This window comes from Ceratotherium simum, chromosome 2 (genome assembly GCF_057802395.1).
Source record: "Ceratotherium simum simum isolate JZ-2026a chromosome 2, ASM5780239v1, whole genome shotgun sequence".
NCBI lineage: Eukaryota > Metazoa > Chordata > Mammalia > Perissodactyla > Rhinocerotidae > Ceratotherium > Ceratotherium simum.
Window position 1 is genome coordinate 65963455 of NC_141901.1, and position 23716 is coordinate 65987170.

Sequence of the window (23716 nt, forward strand, 5' to 3'; positions counted from 1 at the left end):
TTGACATCAAGCAACTGTCCTTTTCTCTAAGGAGCATGTCAATTTTCTCTTCACACTTCTATTCATTTAACCTTGATCTATATGTCATTGCATGAATTTGCAAAATGATTCAATTTGATTTAAAGATAGAATTCTCCTCAGGGGAAGGGGAGATGCTTCCTAATGTATTTCCAGACGCTCCTGCTTGTTTCTTCATCCTGAATGGCATGCTGTTGTGTTGCAATATGGTTAAAGGGATTAGCTTTTGACGATAAAATTATTTGTTGCTGTTGTCATTTGTAAATAGAAAACAGTTTATGACAAGTACCTCTTCACAGTACTCTGTTTATGATGTACCCAGGCCTGAAGAGAAGCAATATAATTTTTCGGCATATCAAACATCGTGGACAGGTTTTGGGAAGAGTTTCCAAAGTGACTCTGCTTCAGGGTAGATGTAGTGAGGAAATATACTGCTTATTATTATGTGGGCACTGCCCTCAGAACAGCCACCATAGGGAAAGCTTACAATCCAAAAAGGCTTTCTTGTGAAAATAATAAATAAAACAACAAAAACAGTGTAATATTCATTATAGTATCTTCAGTGTTCAAATTTTCAACTTATGTCTTTTGAAAACCCTAACACATTTGATATTCTACGTTGTGATTGTACAGTAGTCTTTCCTTATCCACGGTTTCACTTTCTGTGGTTTCAGTTACTCAGTCAACCTCAGTCGGAAAATATTAAGTGGAAAATTCCAGAAACAAACAATTTATAAGTTTAAATTGCACGCCGTTCTGAGTAGCGTGATGAAATCTCATGCCATCTGCTCTGTCCTGTCGGGGCTATAAAGCATCCCTTTGTCCAGGGTATCCATACTGTATATGCTACCCATCCATTAGTCTCTTAGTAGCCAACTTGTATCAGGTTTGGTATAGAGTTCGTGCTATCCATGGTATCAGGCATCCACTGGGGATCTTGGAACCTATCCCCCTCACAGATAAGCGGAGACTACTGTATGTATAGTCTGCTAAAGCTAAGGTGACCTTCTAAGAACTATAATCAAATTCTGACAGAATTATCCTGTAAAATTAGATATACTTATCCTTTAATAATATGGAATAAAATTTTATTTCCAGGGAAGAGAAAGTCCATGTAGATTTCATGAAGATTTATGATAAACCCTGTTTATCATATTTATATTTTTTTATTTATTTTATATAAATATTTATTTTATTTAATTTATTTTTATATATCTTTATTTATTTATAAAGATTATCATAAAGATTTATGATAAATCTGTGTTGTTTTCCCTGAGAGATAATCTCCAAAGGACTAAACAAAATGCTTGTTTCATTATCACTCTAAAGTAAATGAAAATTGAGTATTAAGGGTGAATTTTTCTAATTTAAGGACAATTTCAGATAAATAAGAATATGCATTTCACAGACATGAAAGGAATTTTCACAGTTTCTCTACAACATCATGAAGACAAGTTATTTTTAGAATATCTCTCAAACATAAAAAAAAACCTCTGAGAAACAAACACTAGATGATTTTTATTTAAATGCCGTATAAAAAATCAGTTGATCTTCCTTTTGCTCATATAAATGTCATTTTAAAGAATATTTCTGACAGCAAGTCTTTTGTTTTGATTTGTCTTCTCTCCATGTAAATGGGTCAAAACAGGAAGTGCCTCTCCTCATACAAGTGGGTTTTAAAAGCCATTTCCAAATGAAGGACTTCCCTTGCCTCTCTACCTTTCCCCACCACTCTGTTTGGAAGAGGTTTGTGCCACCTTAAAGATAAAAAGAAAAAGACATCCTTGAAAGTCAGGGATTAGGGTCTATTTGTTATTTTCACTTTCAAGAAAGGGGGGGTAAGGGGTTAAGTAGTAATGTACATATTGAGATCAGAGACAGAATTATGGTTCTAGAACAAGATGACTACAGACACTATAGGACCAATGTTGAGAAAATGCATGTTTTGGGGGAAGGCCTTAAAAATAGAGGGAAAAATGAAATTCGAGAGAAATCTAGAAGAAGTATGATGTATGTTTGGAGAGAAAAGTGTGAAAAATAGTATTTGATGTCAGCAAAGTGAAGATTGTTTTACCATTGAGTTGTTTACCTAAAACCTATGAAACCAGTGTGGAGAAGAGAATCACTGACATCCTGGAGTGTCCTGGAGCTTTAAGTGATATGGGGGAAACTGGGGACCCTGAGGTATAAATATTTCCCTAGTTTGCCTCTCATTCCATTAAGAGGCATGCAGCTGCTATGGAGGACCTGGGGAGACCTAGGAATTCAGTGAGGCCTTTGTAGAAGGAATTGGCACTGGGATCCCCAGGTCCATGTGGTGGAAGGCAGCCATGGCAGATTTGTTCTTTCATTTCTCAGGGCTCAAGACAGAAAGCGTCGACCCAGAATCCCCCAGAAAGCATCCTGAAATTGCATATTGAGAATTTATTACGGGAAATGAGGGAGTCAGAGAAGCAGGAACACAGTAGGAGGCCAAGGTCATTGTCTCCAGGACATGTAACAGTGTCAGCAAAGGGATCAATGTGAGATAAATGATGCTGGCAGGGAGTGCCACAATTAGACTTACTTTCCTAGCAACTTAATAAAATACCCTAGAGAAGAAAGACTTCTGGATATATAAAAAGCAAGTTATTTAAATGAATAAATATCAACACAGTCTTTTCAGCACAGTCATGAACATTTGTACAATATTTCATTTATTTTATTTCAAATATATCAATTATAACAAATTTGTGCATTACACCCCAACTAGGAGAAATGCTTTCTGGTGTAATAGATTTAGAAGCATATATTCTTTCCACTCTTGTCAAGCGACTGGAAGATATGAATTTTTTTATAAGTCTTTAGAGAAATGATAGGAAAACGCTGTTATTCTGAGCAATATTGCACTGTAAATATGTTTTATTAGTCTGAGTCCTAGCTATTTCCAAGTACATCATTAATATTTCCAATCACCCTGGAGTTACTTGAGTTCAAATAACTCATTAATTTACAAAGCTTTTTGAGACCTTTTAAGTATAATAAAGTTCAATGGAAAATTAAGTTCCAATTTTATTTTCTGAGAATATTTTAGATTATTTATTTATAGTGTAAACAGCATGCTGTGATTACTTAATATGGGGAAAATTTTTTAAAAAACCAATTCATAGCTATATATAAGTATAGAGTTTAGAAGGTCTATACAGAGACTTTTCTAAAACTGCTGATGTACTGAACCAGAATAGGCCAATTCATTAGGGAATCTTGTAAAAACTCCATCCAAATACAGCTTTTAATTTAATAACCACTGCCTCTGACGTTCATGAGCATGATAAAATCAAAGAGTTCCTACTGGTAGAAATAAATATTATTAACCTTGAAACATGTTTCTTGTCCCTAGGTAGGACTCTGGGGGCAGAAGAGACGATGGAAAGGCTTGGCCAGTCTTACTTATTAATGAATTAACTAAAAGTGTGTTATTCACAATGTGTCTGTTAGCAAACTACAAACAACTATGATTTTAATTCAATTCTGGTAGGTTAGGGCATTTCTTTACATTACACATTTTGAAATGTAAATGCCTGTCCTGAATCTAAGGTATTTTATTCTGTGTGTGCCAGGAATGTGAGCTGTGTCCTCTTTACTTTAGAGGTGCTGGTGCTCAGTGCTCATAATCAAGACAAAAATGCTAACCTAGTAAAAAATGACACTGTAAGTGATAATCACCATGTACTTTTGAGAAGCAAGTCTGTCAGCTATATAACTGTTTTTTTCCTCTAGTCTTCCAGACTTCAGATACCAAATAAACACATGAAAAATACATTAATTAGGAAGTGTATCAGAAATGTCATAGTAGCCAATCAAGGAGAATTAGGCAGTTACAAACCTTCTTTCAGAATGATTTATCAAAGTGAACATTAGAGACCCGTCATTTTGCCATCATATAATCATAACTTTCAATGCCAGTCATTTTAAACTATTAAGTATTCCCACATGATACTGTCAAAATATCTCAAAGACAGGCTATTTCCGGTCCAAGACTTAGAGTTCACTTTAACCTATTTATTAGACAAATGTGGTCATTCTTAGTTTTCTGGGACTGACAAACACAGTTTGGGGGCACTTACCGTAATTGCAGGTCCAGCAAAAGCCAAGCTAAGCAACATGAGGAATGGGATTGCCTCCTGGGTGGGTTCAATGTACGGCATGCTAAGACTCCGGTCATAGCAGCTAAATCCAGAGTGCACAGGTTTGAAGACATCCGTGAGTTCAAGGAAGTACAGGCTAACCACCGATGATGCCAATATAGGCAACTGAGAATGAAGGACATAGAAGATAATTTATTCTTATATGCAGGTCATACACAAAATCAGTACATCTTGAAGTAGGAAAGTGTATTTTTGCCCTTCTCTCACCACTCCTCTCTGATCTCAGACTTAAAATCATTTATAAGTACTTCTGTCTTCAAAATATATCTCCAGTTCATCCACCTCTGTCTCCAGCCTGCCGTGAGCCCACATCATCCCTCACCGTTACTCTTGAATTACCTCCTAACTGGTATTCTCCACTCTTACCCTCCCCACCCACCCATCCATTTTCCACCCAGCATCCCAAGGGCTCTTTTAAAATATTTAGATCACAGCACTCCCTATCTCAACCACTTCAGCGGCTCCCATTCTACTTGAATAAAATCCAAATTTACACCACAGAATGCAAGTTTCTGCATGATCTGGCTCTTGCTTTGCTTCCTTACATCTTCTTGTATCACGTTTATACCAGCCCCCTGCCAACTACAGTTCAATTGGTCTTCAGTCTTTTTTTTTTAATTGAGATATAATTGACATATTATATGAGTTTCAGATCTACAACATAATGATTCACTATTTATATATATTGCAAAATGATCATCACAATAAGTTTAGTTGACATCTATCACTACACAGTTACAAATTTTTTTCTTGTGATGAGAACTTTTAAGATTTACTCTGTTAACAACTTTCAAATATACAATATAGTATTGTTAACTATAGTCTTCACGCTGTACATTACATCCTAGCAATTATTTATCTTATAACTGGAAGTTTTTACCTTTTGACTCCCTTCATCCACTTCACCCACCTCCCCACCCCCCACCTCTGGCAACCACCAAACCATTCTCTGTATCTATGAGTTCTGTTTTCTGTTGTTGTTTTAGATTTTACATATAAGTGAGATCATAAGGTATTCGTCTTTCTCTGTCTAACTTATTTTACTTAGCATAATGCCTTCAAGGTCCATCCATGTTGTCACAAATGGCAAGACTTTCTTCTTATTTATGGCTAAATAACATTCCATTATATGTGTATACCACATTTTGTTTATCCATTCATCCATCCAAGGTTGCTTCCATGTCTTGGCTATTATAAATAAGGCTGCAGTGAACATGGGGATGCATATATCTTTTCCAGTTGGTGTTTTAGTTTGCTTTGGGTGGATACCCTGAAGTGGAATTGCTCCAGCATAGAGTAGTTCTGTTTTTTATTTTTTGAGGAACCTTCATACTGTTTTTCATAGTGGCTGCATGATTTACGTTCCCACCAACAGCGCACAGTGGTTCCCTTTTTGCCACATCCTTGCCAACACTTGTTATTTGCAGTATTTTTGATAACAGCCATTCTCACAGGTGTGAAGTGACATCTCATTGTGGTTTTGATTTGCATTTCCCTGATGATTAGTGATACTGAGCACTTTTCATGTACCTGTTGGCCATCTGTGTGTCCTTTTTGGAAAAATGTCTATTCAGATTCTCTGCCCATTTTTTAATCAGATTGTTTTTCTTTTTTTTTTTTGGTATTGAGTTTTATGAATTCTTTCTATATTTTGGATATTAACCCCTTATCAGATATATGATTTGCAAATATTTTCTCCCATATGATAGGTTGCCTTTTCATTTTGTTGATGATTCCCTTTGCTGTGTAGGAGCTTTTAGTTTGATATAATCCCATGGTCTTCAGTCTTTTCCTGTAACAGTGAAATTTATTTCTACCAAGGGTTCTTTGCATTTCCTTTTCCTTCTTCCTTTTGTGCTCCTCCCCTGGCTCTTTGAATGACTGGCTTCTTCTCACCATTTCATGATAATTTCCTAAATGTTCTATCTAAGGTAGCCCTTGATCCATCCTTCCCTCTCTATCCTTATCATCTTGCTTGATTTTCTTCATGGCACTTATCATTAACTGAAATTACCTTGCCAATTTGATACTTATTTATTTTTTGTCTTCCCCCACCTCCCACTGAAATACATGCTCTGTGAAGTGAGAGTCTGCTAATGTTATTTATTGCTGAATCCCCAGGGCATAGAATTGTTCCTGGCACATGGTAGACATGCAGTACATCATTTAATAATTTAATGAAGCAATAAATACTTGTTGATAAATGACTAATTGAATTAATGAATAAATATTAATTAGTGTTAATAACTAGACTAGAGTTACCAGACTTAGCAAATGAAAATACAAGTCACCCAGTGAGATTAGAATTTCAGGTAAGCAACGGATAATTTTTAGTGTAAGTATGTCCTATGCAATATTTGGGAGATACTTATAGTAAAAATTATTTTTTGTTTATCTAAAATTCTAATTTTACTGGATGTCCTCTAGTATGCCTGGTAAACCTAAACCAGACACAATTTACATTCTAGACTTTGTGTTATGGATTCAATTACTCATTCATTCAACCTACAGTATGCCAGGTAGTATGTGGGTGCTAACTATAATATCGAGAACAGGACATGGGCTTGGCCATCAAGGATCATAAGCTGAGTGAGAGACTTGCTCTCAGCTAAAGAGAAAATACTGCGAATACATTGCCTGATGATAGGCCTTTCAGAATCTGAAAACACAGACTTACATAACACTGAAAAAATTGTTCAGTTTAAGGCTTTATTACTTGTGGAGGATAAATATTTATTTAACCAAACAGAGCAGGTTTTTGATAAAGATTATTGACCATCCATGATTTCTGGTTGTTCAGTTTAAAAAATAAATAAATTTATAAGACAGTATTATGCCTTTTATTCCCAGGAGGTCTTTTTGTAATGAGAATTATGTTTGTTGGAAACATTAATAATGTATGAAGATTAATCTGGCATTGTCTTTCTGTTTTTCAGATGGATGCTTTTCAACAGAGAGAGCAAAAAAGTATGTCAAAACACTTATATTTCTCTTATTAGAATCCATGATCATTTGATCACTCCAATATCTGACCATTTCCCCTCACCACTCCTCTCTCCTGTAATACAGGAAGAGTAGCTTTCAGTCTTGACCAGTAAATCAACACTTCATGGTGCATGCCCATGATTGAGATTTTTCACTTAAATCCACTTAAATATATTTTAATTTTAATTTAACAAATACTTCATATAGCACTTACTACGTGCCAGACAATTTTCTGTTTTAGAAATTTTAATTAATTTTATTAATTAATTTTAACTTACTTAACTTAAAACTTTCTATTATGACATAAGATAAGTGCTCTTATTATCTCATTTTGCAGGTGGATAAGCCCAGTCTCCTCTAGTAAGTGGCAGAGGTGGATTCTGAACCCATGAATTGTAGCTTCAAACTCTTATTTCTTAACCACTATTCTATGTTTCATTTCCAAAAATGGGAATAGAGTTTTAGGATAACGAAATACAAGTAGTATCAGTTAATGGGGGTGCTGTTTAGCTTAAAGTTCTGTTTAACTAAGAGTATCTAATTTGCAAATCTGTAGTTAAAAATATCTGTCACTTAGGGGCCAGGCTGGTGGCATAGTGGTTAAGTTTGTCTGCTCCACTTTGACAGCCCAGGGTTCGAGAGTTTGGATCCCGAGCGCAGACCTACACACTGCTTATCAAGCCATGCTGTGGTGGCATCCCACATATAAAAAAATTAGAGGAAGATTGGCACAGATGTTAGCTTAGGGACAATCTTCCTCAAGCAAAAAGAGGAGGATTGGCAACAGATGTTAGCTCAGGGCCTATCTTCCTCACCAAAAAAAAAAAAAAATGTATCACTTAGCATAAATAGACATTATCTTAAAAGTATCGTTTCCATAAATTCAGAAAAAGCTTTCCTCCATTAATTTGAATGTTGAATATTTCATTTTTAAACCAAATTTGATGATGTACCATTTTTTTCTTTTTCCTTGATGCTTTCCTTTAGTTCATATTTTAGGTCTTCTACATATATTTTATAAATGGAAATTAGATCTGAGACTTTTAACATGTACCCAAATAAAATCTGATCATCTCATTTTTATATGTTTATGCCTCAGTAAAGTGAGTTTTATGTCTTCTACAGAAAGGCAAACAGAACTTTATCAATATGTCCAATCTGAAAACTAAGTAAATCTTCCTTAGTAGAGACATTATTCATAATTGAATTTTGTGGATGATTATTTTAGAATCTGCTCGACTGTGCCAATGAAGATATAGCCATGGAATGAAATTACTATTCTTATAGTGTGTATGTTTGTGTATATGTGTGTGTGAATGGGGAAGGACACTCGGAATTCTACATACTGTAGTAAAACTGATGGGGTCACATGGTTTTCAAGGCACCTGGGAGGTTCTAATGTCCACTCTTCCACTCACTACCACCAGGGTGACCTTGGAAATCTTGTTCTTAAGTCTCAGTTTTCTTTTCTGTGAAATAGGTACATTGGTAGTACCCATCATCACAGGCAGTTGAAAGGGTTAAGTGAAATATTGCAAGTAACACTCAACAATACCTGGAATGAAGACTAGTTTATAAATGTTGGTATTATTGTTAGTACTGTTGTTGTTGTTATAACTATTAACAATAAGACACTCATCAAATGTCACCTTTTCCATAATGCCTCACTTAGTAATCCTTTTTTTTTTTTTTTTTTTTTTTTGTGAGGGAGATCAGCCCTGAGCTAACATCCGTGCTAATCCTCCTCTTTTTTTTGCTGAGGAAGACCGCCTCTGAGCTAGCATCTATTGCCAATCCTTCTCCATTTTTCCCCCCAAAGCCCCAGTAGATAGTTGCATGTCATAGTTGCACATCCTTCTAGTTGCTGTATGTGGGACGCGGCCTCAGCATGGCCAGAGAAACGGTGCGTCGGTGCACGCCCAGGATCCGAACCCGGGCTGTCAGCAGCAGAGCCTGCGCACTTAACCGCTAAGCCACCAGGCCAGCCCAGTAATCCTTTTTGAGAGTAATTTTTCTCATTATTAATTCCTCAGCACTTCTTCTTAGGAAATTTTTATACACTGCTCTTTATTATAGTTATCTGCTATGGATTACAGCCTTTGCACTCCTTCCCAAATGAAAATCTCCTTAAGGTAGGGGACTAATCTTATTCATTTCTATATTTCCACTAATAATATACATCATAGTGACTTCCAAACATATATGCATATATATATATAATAAATTAACCTGAGTGAAAATAATTTCCTTCACTAATATTATGCATTTTAGTCCTTTCATCCATCAGCCTTTTTGAAACTGTCAATTTTTCTATGTATTAATATTTATTATAGTTCTACAGTAGCATGTTTCAAGACCATAATTTGTTTTCAAAATAGGACTCATATTTTTCTTTCTTTTTGATGTTTGCTTCTCTATTTTTTTAAAAAGTATTTTTCGTTCTTTATCTTTTATATCAATTTTGTTTTTAAGAAAGAATGATTTGAACAAAATATTTATAATATTTAAGGGAAAAGTAATTTTATACATTGTTTTCCTATACTGTATTTTACTACTGGACAGTGTGATGACTTAAATTACAATGTTTACTTCTAATATATTTGTCTTCAAAGGTATCTTTCATGTCTTGAAATGCTCAACAACAGAACTTTCTTTTGAATGTAAGAAATTTAACAGACAATATATGATAATTTTGGTATAGATATTGAATTGACATTTACACAGTAAAATCCCACAGACATCTTTTGATTGCAGTTAAAGTGGGATTTTAAAAAAGATTTTAAAAGGTCTATATAGTCAGGCACTAGAAATTTTATTCTCTAGTTTTGTTGTAGCCAAGGAAAAAGTGTGAACCACGCTATTTTTATGTAGCAATACAGAGAAGGGAAATTACCTGAAGATTAGGAAAATAGTTTTCAAAAAGAAAAGAATGATTCTTATAATTACCATCTGCTAAAGAACTTGTGAGTAAAAATAACAGCAATTTTTACAGAGAAAATTATAACAGTTTGAGAGGACAGGGCAAACAAAAGAAATGTGTTTCAAAAGATTACGTTTGCCAGATAATATTGATTTTTCTGATGCCAATTTAAAAAAAAAAAGTCTACAGTATGATATATTTTTTCAAGTTGATATAATTTTAGTGAACCAGATATTTTATCTAGGTCAGATAGCTTACTTGTTTTTAGCATTTTGATAATAAGGGCAAACTTTACTTCTCATTTGGGAGAGTTCATTTTGCTCTCAGCCTAGAGTTAGACAGGTTAATGCCATTCTTTTCGTTTTTCACAGCCATGGTGAATTCAGAGTCCTCTGAGATCCTTTTGAATTGATGGGATCATAGTGACAAAGGGCCAGTTAACATATATGATGTTGATGGCTGATTGATTTATTCATTCAACAAATATCTATTGAGAGCCTACCAGTGCCAGGCATTGTTCTATGTCCTGGTAATACAGTTGTGATAAAACCAAGTTCTTATTCTCATGAAGATTTCACTCTTGCTTAGGAAGGTAGATAAAAATTTAAAAACTATATTAGAAAGAACATATACTATAAAGAAGATAAAATAGAGGGCTGTGGTAATTGAGTGCCTGAATTTCTATCTTAGATCAAGGAAGACCTACCTAAGTAGGTGTCATTTAAACAGAGACTGAAATGGGCAAGAATGAACTAACCATAGGAAAACCAGATAAAAGGCATAGTCAAAAGGGAGAAGTGATATAAGATGAAGTCGGAGAGGTAGATTTGGGACTAGACTTTGCAGAGAATTGAAGGTCATGGCAGGAGTTAGTATTTTATTCAAAGTACATTTGGAAAGACTTTGGAGAGTTTAAGAAGAGGTGTCATAAGACTTAAAATATATTTTATGAGGATCTTTCTAGCAGCTGGGTTGAGGATGATTGTGGTGGGTGAAAAGTAGAAGCAGGGTGAAAATTTAGGAGGCTCTTCAAAACTCGGGAAATACTTACTGAATACCTAGTGTGTGCTAGGCGCTGCTCTAAGTGTGAGGAATATGACAGTAAACAAAATAGAGAAAAGTCCCTGTACTCATGGAGCTTACAGGCTAGTGGATTCATGGGAATGGCAGTAATCCAGGCAAGGGATGATGGCAGCTTTTATCAGGGCGTAGTGCAGGGGATATAGAGAAGTTGGCAGGTTCCGGATGTCATTTTGGAGACAGAATGACAGGACTTGTTGAAGGGTTGATGGGTTGGTTGTCAAAGAGAAAACAATCAAGGTTGATTTCAAGGATTTGGAGCTTGAGCAATTGGGCTGGTGGTGTCATTTACTGGGATGGGGAAGATGGGGAGAAGCTTGAGTAAGAGGACTCTAAAGTTCTGTTTTGGAAATATTAAAATTGAGATGCCTATTAGTTATCAAAATGTAGCTGTCAAGAAGAGAGTAAAATGCTGGTCTGGAGCTAAAGAGAGTCCAAGGCCGTAGGTGGACAACTGCAAGTCATCGATACAGGATGATTTAAACCCTCACTTTGAAGAACAACACTTGCACAAGAAATTTCAAAGTTCAATTACCTTGGTTTTGATATAAATAATATCACAAGAAGTCAAAGAATATAATTGTGTATATTCATACCACTCATATGCAAGCAATAATCTAGAGAAAAAGAACATTTTTTATATTAATAACAAATTAAAAATGGGAGGCTGGGAACCAATCCTGATAAGTATCCCCAAATCACATACAATGTGAAAACATTTTAAAAAAAAAAAATTTTTTTTAACATTTTCTTTTAACATTTAAAACATTAATATATTGAAATGAAATTCAAACAGGAAGAAATATTAGCAGATCAAAGTAATTTGTTAAAGCTTGTGGCCAGTAAGCAGATTGTCATAGGTCAACACACAGTGATGATGGAATTTTTCATTTCCTACAGTGCAACCTTTAATGACGTTCCTTAGTACTTTTTGCCTTGTAGCTAATGCAGATAAGTGTTCCTTTTAAGTATTGACAATAATAATAACTGATAATATAGTATAGGGCTGTATGTGTCTTCACCCTAATTGCAGCATATTTAGATTGACTACAATGAAACTCAAAAATATAAATTATAAAAAGCACACTAACACTTATAATGTCATTAAGAGTAGCTGACCTAATGACTTAATGAGTCTATAACATTATTCAGAGTCTAGAAATCTAAGCTAGTTTTCATGAATACAATGGATGTGGTTTATATGACATGCATAGATATAAATTAAAACAGGGCAGTGTGATTGGAGGAAATCAATGCTGGCCTCGGAACCAGCAAAATCCAGTTTCTCCCCTCATTTATTCCACTAGCTCCTGGAATTTGGGGCAGGTCATTTAACCTTCCTGGGCCTCATTTGTTATCAGTGAAATGAGGGGTTTCTTCCATTGCCATCTAGTTCTAAAATTCTCCGTGTGCTGTTGTGATGTAAGAAACACTCCTCTCATTTCTTTCACGTTGTCCCTACCATATGTAATGTATTAGGTTTTCTACCTCTGTTCTCTCCACAATTTGTTTTATCCTCTACAATGCTTCCACGCTAATTTTCCTAGAATTCACATCTGATCATGCCTTCAATAGTGCTCTGCTAATTACAAAATAAAGTGCAAGTTTTCTAGAATGACATTTACGACCTTTTATATTACAGCCTCAATCTGCCTTTCCTGTGTAATTTTGCCCTATACCTACCCTCCACTCTCCCAACCCACAAACAGCCTATGTTCCCATTACACTTATGTCCCAAAAAGACATGTTCTAGTCTCTACTTTACATTACATTTTCACATTTGTTTCCCATAAAAATTGTCCTCATAAAGACTGAGATCGCATCATTTTTTCTCCCTGAAACATTCTCTATGCTTTCTGTTCAGAACTGAAGATTCTGCCTCATGTACTCCATGTATATCTTTATTGTAGGACCTGTTAGTCTGCCTTGGATCATAGTTATTTGTATAATACCAGCTCTTGTCTTAAGATCAGGTACTTAAAAGTGAGATCTTTGTAAGTCACACAGTGCTTTGAATGTTTTAGATGTCCAGTAAATATTTGCTGAATTTAATTGAAAGAAATCAGGGCATTGCTATTAAAGAAACAGAAAACGTGGACAATTTCTTAACAACACACAGCATGTGTTGAGGATTTAGGTGCCAGACACTGTGCTGAATTCTATCACGGATTGCTGCATTGGATCCACACCTTATAAAGTATCTATTGGCATGCCCAATTTACAGATAAGAAAACTGAGACAGAGATAGGCGACATAAATTGCCCAGGGGTCACGAAACCAATGAGTGGGAGCACTCAGATTCCTACCCAGATGCTTACGTTCAGGAAACACGCTCTAAACTGCTCTGCTCACGAGTCGCCACCTGCTTTCCCTTCAACATTGCTTCACTGGCTGCAGTTCCCAAGCAGGAAGAGGGTGTTGCAGACGACACGTGCAGTTTGAAAAAAGCCACCAGTTGCTCCTAACTCTTAAAATACTCTTAAACAGTTTCTCTACCAACTTCTTCCTTATCCCTCAAACACGAAAACTGCTTCCTTTTCTCAAACCCAATATCTATCCTTTCTAGAGCTCACTTCACTTTCAGTTACTGAAAGTAGAATTTTTTGAGCACCTACTCATACCTAAAAAAAAGAGAACATTTATGGAGTTTTTATTTAGACATTTCCCGTAAATTACCTAATTTAATACTCACAACGTTCTTGGGAATTTTAAGATGAGTTTTAAGATAAAGACCCTGCTCCAGAAGAGTTAAACAGCACGCCTGGCTTCTAAGCACAGGCCAGTAACTGAAACCTGATCTGTTAAATTCCTGGAAGCACGAGCCCCACTACACCCTGCTGCCACTTTGGCACATGTTGCCATCTGGCCCTAGTCTGGTGCTTTTCAGGAATGAACAGCCCCGGGCTTCGGTGGAAATGCCAGCTTACAGGACAGAAGTGAGAAAGGCCATGTGCGCAAGGGGTTTAAGTGGCACCAAGAGTGAAGGGGTGGCGAGCACTTTCAAATCACACTCAATGATGTGCTATTCCAAGGTCTTCAGTGTTCTTCCCTGTGCAGGTTCTCTCATGTAATTGTATTTATTTATTTATTGGAAAATTTTAGGAACCTTTAATTATATCTTGGATGTAGTCTGCTTTTATCTTCACTTCTGCCTCCCTAGTGAATGACTTCTAATGTAAAATAGCAGGTATTGGGCACATTTAAAGCTCCAGATGCTCTTCTGTCATTAGTGTTTCCTTTGGATCGCTTTCTCTAACTGCATGGAGATGGCCCCATGAAGGCCTTGATCATAGCGATCGTCATATGGGATGGTGGTTGTTCCTTTACTTTTCTCTCCCGGTCAATGACAAGATCCTTGAAAGCAGACAAACTGTTTCATTCATCTCTCTATCCCCAGGGCCTAGTAAAGGGAAGGACCCACCATACTGATACCAGGTGTTCTCAATGTAGAATAAATTAATGACGTGTGGATTATTTGAACAGAGATGTTAAATATAGTCTGGTTAATATTATAAAAGTAAAGCCCCCAAGTTAAAAATCCTTGTTTACTTCTACCACAAAAAATGATCCTACTGTGAATTTCTGGAATATTAATGATATTTTTTAAACATTAAAGAACACAAGAAACTCAAATTGAGTCCTCCAAATAGCAGTGGTAATTAATCGGGAAGAACAATCAGACCTAATATGTATATGTCAGGTCTGATGGGGAAAATCTGCTGTATGTCTGGATGCCCAACTATAAACTACATCTTCACAGCTTTAAAAAGACTAATTACAGTCACTCAATGATCTAACGTAAAGTCTAAAATAATGATATGTGGCTGTTTTATTACCTGAATATTGATCTAGCATTAGGCTTGGGGTAGTAAGCTTTGTAGTCACCAGCTTTAACCTCGGGTCCTGAAGATTTGTTCCTTTTACATAATGAGACACTGAAGTATGTGCACTGTTTTGGAAAGCATTTTGTTCTTTAAATCAAATTAGAGACTAAGACCTGAGGCTGGGGACCTTTATTTCAATTGTTAAAAGTAATTGCTTTTAAATCTTTTCTTCCAGCTGTAATTTCTTTTCCCGTAGAACATATACCTGACTTTTAAAAATATGGGTACTAATAGCAATTTAACGCTATTGATATTTTCTAGGTACCATTTAAAGTACTTTACATGTCTGAACTCATGCAGTCTTTACAACACCACTTTGATGAAGGTACTAGTATTATCCCCATCCTACAGATGAGGGAACTGAGGCACAAAAAGATTATACGATTTGTGCAAGATTATACAGTTTGTTAGCTAGATTATAGATTCAAGAAATCTGGCCCCCAAGTTCATGTTTATAATCATTATACCTACTGCCTCTTGCTAAAAACTTCCACCACTGACCTTTGCCTTCCCAAAGACATTGAGAAATCACAAAAATAAAATCAATAAGAATTTTTTCTTCCTATATTATAAATGCCATTTCTCCTGCAATTTCTGCTGTGAGTGGTACTGTGCATGTACTTTTTAATGTCTCCTAAAAAAAGTAAGATCTTAATACACTAAGATTAAATTACATTTTCACTATTAGTGGGATTATTTTATTCATATACAGAAAGCATATATATTTTCACCTGAATGGTTTTACAAGGAAATACATAGTACCTTTGGGGTCCAATACATATTTCTTAACATCAAACAAAATAGAAGTTAAGGGGAAAAAACACTGTCACTGCAATAATGTCGGGGAGATGAGATGTAACTAAAAATTATGCATTTGAGATATGGAATAAAAGAAGAAAATTTCTGATTTTGAGATTTAAAGTGACATATAATCTTATGTTATATTCAAAGAAATTACTGAAATAGAGACATCAGTATTTTGAAATTATTTTTTTCAAGTTGTTTACTAAATTTATCATTTAGTCATTTATCATTTATCAAATTTATCATTAAGCCATTTTATTTAAGCGCTATAAATGTTTACATTTTCTAGTCTGTAATAATTAACCAATTTATTTATATTTATTGAATGTATACTATGTGCCTGATGTATTTTGTTTGACCTATAAATTATCCAGACAAGGGATTTCTAATCTAATTTTGGAGATGAGAACTTAACAATGTATCATGAGCCACTCTCTCTTCCCAAGCTTGTCTCCTATGTACTTAGGTGCACATTATGAGCCCGCTTTCAAGGTTAAAGATCTTCCAAGACTGCCTAAGACCTTATTTACTTCAATGTGTCTTTGAAAGACATTGATGCATATAAAAAAGATATTGAAGGGGGGCTGTTAATGTGGGACAGTTAATAACTTTTATTGTCCAATGTCTTAACGCTGTGTTTCAATTAAGTTACCTTTATTTAAATTAAATTATCTCCTGGTCTAACCATCTAAAAAATGATTGTATTATGTGTTTTACTGTGAGATGCATCAAAAAGTCATATGAACAAATATACAAACCAAATACAAGGTAACATGCGATACAAGTACATCTGAAAAAGAAGCACAGTTTATTACTAAAATCTTAAATGAATAAGTCTAACTACTGATGGATTGCTTGCCCAGCACAAAAAGTTGGAAAGGTAAGTGATGTAACCAAGAGGAAAAGAGGAAATGAGATCATATACATGTGTGTGATATGTGTGTGTGTATACACCCCCTTTGGTATGCGGAGCTAAGCAGCCCTATCTTGCTCTCGGAGAAGGGAAAGTTCCTGCTTCACCCAAGCTCAGTCTCTGCCCCTCTGTTATGCTAAACAGCTTCTGCCTAGATAGGAAACTGCTGTCCTCATTGTGATTTTTAATGTGGAATGGAAAATGAAGAAACAACACAGGAAAGAATGTGGGACCGAGGCGCAGCTCACTAAGGTGTTTGTGCTTCTTGGGTCATCTCCTACTCCCTCTCTCTCCTCTACTCTGCTGCACTGACCTCTGTAAGGCGGTGGAGGAAGAAACAGAGCCTGTTGAGTCAGGTGTGCCAGGAGCTTTGGAATGAGCAGATCTTAAAGTCTTCATAGCCCCATAAAGCAGGCATCTTCTAGGAGGTGCTGCACTTGGCCCTTCTTAGACACGTTGGAACATGCATCTGGGCACTGAAGTCTTAGCAATTTCTTCCCCTGTTTCTGAACAGGACTGAAAGGATCCTTCAGAGTTAGCCCGAGAAGACAGAGGCCAAGGCCAAGACCAAAGCTGAGGTTCAGTACAGGCTCTATCTCCCCATCCCCATTAATTAAGTTGATAGACCATCACAATAATTAATACAACACAAATTTATTGAGAACCTATTATCTGTTCCACACTATTTCCGTTGTTCTGGAAGTTGGAGTTAACAAATGAATAATAAGAGGAACTCATTAACTATCAGGGAAATGCAAATCAAAACTACAATGAGATATCACCTCCTTCCCCTTCAGAGTGGCTATAATTAACAAGACAGGAAACAACAAATGTTGAAGAGGATGTGGAGAGAAGGGAACACTTATACACTGCTTGTGGGAATGCAAACTGGTGCAGCCGCTATGGAAAACATTTTGAGATTCCTCAAAAAATTAAGGATAGAACTACCATATGATCCAGCTATTCCATTGCTGGGTATTTATCCAAAGAACATGAAAACACCCCTGTGTTCATTGCAGCATTATTCACAATAGTCAAGACTTGGAAGCAACCTAAGTGCCCAACAAGGGAGGAATGGATAAAGAAGATGTGGTGTATATACACAATAGAATACTACTCAGCCCTAAGAAACGATGAAATCCAGCCATTTGTGACAACGTGGATGGACGCTGAGAGTATCATGCTAAGCAAAATAAGTCAGAGGGACATGGTCAAATACCATATGATCTCACTCATAAGTAGAAGATAAAAACAACCACAAACAAACACATAGAGACAGAGATTGGATTGGTGGTTACCAGAGGGGAAGGGGGGAGGGAGGAAGGTGAAAGGGATGATTAGGCACATGTGTGTGGTGATGGATTGTAAGTCGTCTTTGAGTGGTGAACATGATGTAATCTATGCAGAAATAGAAGTATAATGATGTACACCTGAAATTTATACACTGTTATAAACCAATGATATTACAACAACAACAAAAAAAGAGGAACTCTTCCTTAATTACCTCCTGGTCTAACCTTCTAAAATGTCACTAGAACCAATATTATCCATGAAATAATCATGTATGTGTAAGACTTAAATATCGAAGACTCTAGCATCATCAAATAATTTTTCTTCATACATCTAAAATTCAACTGGAAGCTAGAAATTAAATGAGAACTTAGGGTACAAGAGTTTCAAATGTTTGTCTCTGTATAGCATACAGTTTATAACAGACTGCCGCCCATCTTTTTATACAGTTTTCCCATGAATAAGACTTATGATCTATACCAAAATCTTTATTGGTGGAAGTTCTCCATGTTTTAATCACTCAAATCTCAGTTGCTACAGTACAAGCATCTCCAGATCATTACCCAAGAGGCAAAAAGCCTATTAATTCTTTAGGGTGTCTCTAACTGCCCTAAAGAAAAAATTCTAATGAATCTCACCCTAATGGCCAAAATGAGGGCACTTATTCCCAGAGATTGGACTATCCTTTGACTCATTCATCATTTTTTGGAGAACATAATTTTCTTTATTATATGGATGGCTGTAATGAGAGGGGGGAAGATATGTAATCTGCACTGGACAGCCCCTGCTACTGAAAAATTCATACATGGTACCACAGAACTCTCAAAAGATAAGAATGGCAGGATCTCATAGAGGATGGGCCTGTTAACATCCTTAGAGCAAGGACTTGCAGTAGAGTGTTACACTAGCATATAGAAGATGCTCCGTAAATGTTAATTCTTTCCCACTGACTAGGTCAAGTAAGGGTACTTAAGGCAAGTGGTCTTCATTTGGTGAGTGTGTGTGTGTACCTCAATGGATAAAAAATGAGCGTGCATTCCAAGAAGCATTTGTTTTTATATATTTATACATTATAATGAATTACTTTATCATTGTATGCACATTATAAAACATACCTAAATGTATGATACAAAAATAAAATCAGGAAAACAAATGCCTTTCCAGGGAATCTAGTAATATCTAAAGCCACATAGAAAGTTTATTTTAGACAACATGAGGGATGGGTGTTAGTAAAAGGGAAAGAGGGGCCGGCCCAGTGGTGTAGCGGTTAAGTGCGCGCCCTCCGCTTTGGCAGCCCAGGGTTTGAAGGTTCGGATCCCAGGCACACACTGATGCACCACTTGTAGAGCCATGTTGTGGCAGTGTCCCATATAGAGTAGAGGAAGATGGGCACAGATGTTAACCAAGGGCCAATCTTCCTCAGCAAAAAAGAGGGGGATTGGCATTGGATGTTAGCTCAGGGCTGATCTTCTTCGCACACACACAAAAAAAAGTAAAAGGGAAAGAGAAAACTCATTTACTAGGCACTGAGTTCCCATTAGAAATTGGTAGCCATATTATATAATTTTTATATAATTAAAGGGTTACAAAAACTAATGTGCCCACAATATTTTCACCATTTTACAAACGAGGAAACTGAGGCTCAGAGGAAGTGAGTTACTTGCCCAGGATTACAAAGCTAATAAGTAGACTAATAAGCATGGTAAAAAAAAGCTATATTATTTCATAAGAACAAAAAATGGATATCTAATGGTTTGTTCTACCATAAACACAAAAATTTGTCTTTTCTAGCAAGTGTGCCTTATGTAACTAAAATAATTTTCTTTTTTTTTTTTAAATTTTTTGTTTACTGCAGTAACATTGGTTTATAACATTGTAAAAATTTCAGGTATACATCATTGTACTTCTATTTCTGCATAGATTACATCATGTTCACCACCAAAATACTAATTACAACCCATCACCACACACATGTACCAAATTATCCCTTTCACCCTCCTCCCTCCCCCCTTCCCCTCTGGTAACCACCAATCCAATCTCTGTCCCTATGTGTTTGTAAAATAATTTTCTATGAAAATTAAAACTACCGGCTGACCTGGTGGCATAGTGGTTAAGTTCAAGTGCTCCGCTTCAGTGGCCTGGGTTTAGTAGGTTCAGATACCAGGCGGGGACCTACGCACCACTTATCAAGCCGTGCTGTGGCGGTATCCCATATAAAGTAGAGGAAGATGGGCACAGATGTTAGCCCAGCGCTAGTGTTCCTCAGCAAAAAGAGGAGTATTGGGGAAGGATGTTAGCTCAGGGCTAATCTTCCTCACAAAATAAAAAATTTTAAAGAAAAGAAAATTAAAACTACAACTTGTTTGTTTCAATGATCCCTCTCTTTCAAGTCTCAAATCTCAAGTAATCCACAGGTATGCCCTAGATCATAAAATGAGCAAAAACATAATTAATAAATGAGGACTCATAGACCTTGAAGATTGATTTCATCTTCAATTGTTAAATAATCCACAAGGCAGAGCAACACATTTGATGGGACATTCATCATCACTTACTTTACAAATAAAAATGTGTCCACCAGCTGAAAAGAGAAAGCTAAGGAAAAATTTATGTTCATAATTATTAGTCCCGTTTTACTCCATCCATTCAGTGAAGATTTATTGAATTTCTACTATGGACTAGGAAGTATGCCAGTAATGGTTCCATATTATTTCCATTAATTTAACCAAAAGACACATAATAAGCAATCAATAAATATTTATTCAACAAATAAATGAATTTTAATGAACGTACAAACAGATAATACCCTGATATTTCATTTTAGCTCCCTTTTTTGGAGAGTACTCAATATAAGACTGGTCTCTTTTGGATTCTATCCATGAGGACTCAGTTTCTGAAGCATGATTAGAACTTTATTAAATGCCAGTTTTACCTCTAAAGCAATCCCACAGTACAGGCTCTCGGTGAGGACATCAAATTGTAGACAACATATCCACACATATTTCCATGGTTCCCACTCCCAAACAACAGTCTGTGAAACATATTGATACCTTGTTTACCTTTCCTTCAAAATACACTGATTTTAATTTCCTGTATTTCCAATTCATTTTAATTTATATCTAAATAGTCTAATAGTTTTAGAAGAATATACAGAAGCCATCTTGTTACAGAAATAAGGAAGCAATTATCCTTCTTTATGTTGTTAACATAAATGTTTTGTGATTAAAAAACAACCAAACAGTAATGGACCTAAGGGGTAATTGATTCAGTGTCTAATTACTGACAGGAAAAACATCTCAACATTAATTGTGTGAAAATTAGCATTTCTGTCATTGGCTTCCACATTCCAAAATCCACTTGATCATGAGGAAATTACTCCATTCCATAGTTATTTGAAACTACATTTCTTTAATTCTAGAAGAAACCATAGAAAGCTGAGGTGCTCATAATTAGACATTTCACAGTTTAAATACAAACATTTTTTTTGTCTTGTGGCCAACATGGGAGAAGAGCACTACTTGGTTTTTAGGCAAATTCTTGGACCTCCTAGAGTCTCAGTTATTTAATTTGTAAAGCAGAGTTAATATCTACTCCTCAGTTATATTTAAAGGATCAAATGAGATAATGTCTGTAAAAAATCACATTAAACTGTAATAGAAAATTTAAAGTTATTTTGTTACCAATGATGTAAATTACATTCATACTCCTTACAATGTTTCCTCTTTCCTTTACTGCCTATCAGAGACCTCATATCAAGGGAAGTAATTGTAAAGTTATAGGTGGGCAATTAGGCAATAAGAAAGAAAAATATGTGCCCGCCCTGTGGCTTAGCGGTTAAGTGCGTGCGCTCTGCTACTGGCGGCCCGGGTTCGGATCCCGGGCGCGCCCTGACCCACCGCTTCTCCGGCCATGCTGAGGCCGCTTCCCACATACAGCAACTAGAAGGATGTGCAACTATGACATACAACTATCTACTGGGGCTTTGGGGAAAAAAAGGAGGAGGATTGGCAATAGGTGTTAGCTCAGGGCCGGTCTTCCTCAGCAAAAAAGAGGAGGATTGGCATGGATGTTAGCTCAGGGCTGATCTTCCTCACAAAAAAAAAAAGAAAGAAAAACAGTACCTCCAATCTTATGATCTTTAGTTGTAACCATGCTTTTTGAAGAGCCAACTATTTGGAAAAGCAGAAGATCCATTCACAATTGCCTTAACGTGTTGTTTAATGCAATGTTTATGTCATGAAATGTGTACCCTGGGTATTTAGATATAACTTTCAAACAGCTAGCACAATTTGCTCACATGTAGAATTAGAATGACCTGTATTTGAAGTGTTATAGTCCAGGGGGAAACTTTCTAATATAAGGAATTCTAGAAATAGTAATAATTAGGAACAAGCGCTAGAACAGGAGTCAGGAGATTTACGTCCTGTTCGTGATCTGGTATTAACTATAGTGTGTCTTTAGATAACTCAGTTAACCTTTTCAAGCCACAATTTGCTCATTTGTGATAGAAGAATCAAACCAGATGTTCTTGGAGTACATGATTTTGTTAGACTTAATTCTGTAATAAGACATTTCCTCACTTTTTTTTTTTTTGGAGAGGTTGCTTGAGAAGCAGCCTATCCTATATACATATGCTGGGAGGAAATCTGGTGTGAGTAATATTTGTAATACAGTCCCAACATAAACAGTAACGATTGTGCCTTAAATGCTTTTTATGTAACAAGCCAACTTAGACAACCCAAATGCCTAAAGGAGTCTCCATGGTTTGTTCACAGGTTGGATGCCCATTACCCTCCCATGCACTTCAATCCTACCTTCTGTTTTCTTACACTTTTTGTCCTAATCCTCCTTGGCCTGGCCTCTCTCTGTTTCTCTTATCTCCTTGCAACTCTTTCCTCCTTGCAACTCTTTCCTCCATGTTCTGTCATTCTCATAGACCTACAGATTCTGCTTATCTAAACCTTATTTCAGTTCTCACTCTTCCCTCTCACTCCACTTGTAGCTCCTCATTCAGTCTCTGCAGGAAACTCATGGGTGCCATCTGTACTTTCCCAAAGGAAGCGTCTTTTTCGGTTGACAATTGTTGAGCCATCTACACATTCATGTCAGAATTAAATCAGTTACTCTAAGTAGGAGATAGCACTAACAAAGCCAAGCTCAGCAGCTGAAGGAAGAGAAAAATTCTATTCCACAACTCAGACAAAGCCCCAAGCAGACATCTTCCAAGGACATGTCTTCAGATACCACACAGCTAGCCAAGGCATGGCAATGGCGGGTCTCCTCATCCCACTTCATCATTAAGTTTAGCTTTATCATTAGAATCATGTGTGAGGGAGAGTGGCGTAATGGTCATGCAAGAGCAAGATGGACCAGCACTCAAATCGTGGCTCCCTCACTCAGTTGCTGTACATCCCCAGAAAGATATTTAGCTCTCTGAGCTACAATTTGCTAATTTAAAAAATAAGGATAGTAACGCCTTTGTGGTACTACCTTAATGCAATTAATACTTCTAGGGTAGTTCTCAGGAATAAAGATAATGTATGCACAGGGTCTGCCTCATACAGGAAGCTTGAAATAAACTATTCTTTCTTATTACTGTTATTATCACTATTATTAATGTCTCTTCAAGGTTGGT

At 36.2% G+C, this 23716-nt stretch overlaps 1 protein-coding gene across 1 annotated transcript in view; it reads right to left on the reverse strand.

Annotated features, from left to right (window-relative positions):
• The window catches only part of PLPPR4 (phospholipid phosphatase related 4), a 44126-nt gene that overhangs the window by 14621 nt on the left and 5789 nt on the right, over positions 1-23716 (reverse strand). The window contains exon 2 of the mRNA XM_004420792.2: positions 4125-4310. Coding sequence (XP_004420849.1) covers positions 4125-4310 — 186 coding nt within the window. The remainder of the gene's footprint in view (positions 1-4124; positions 4311-23716) is intronic.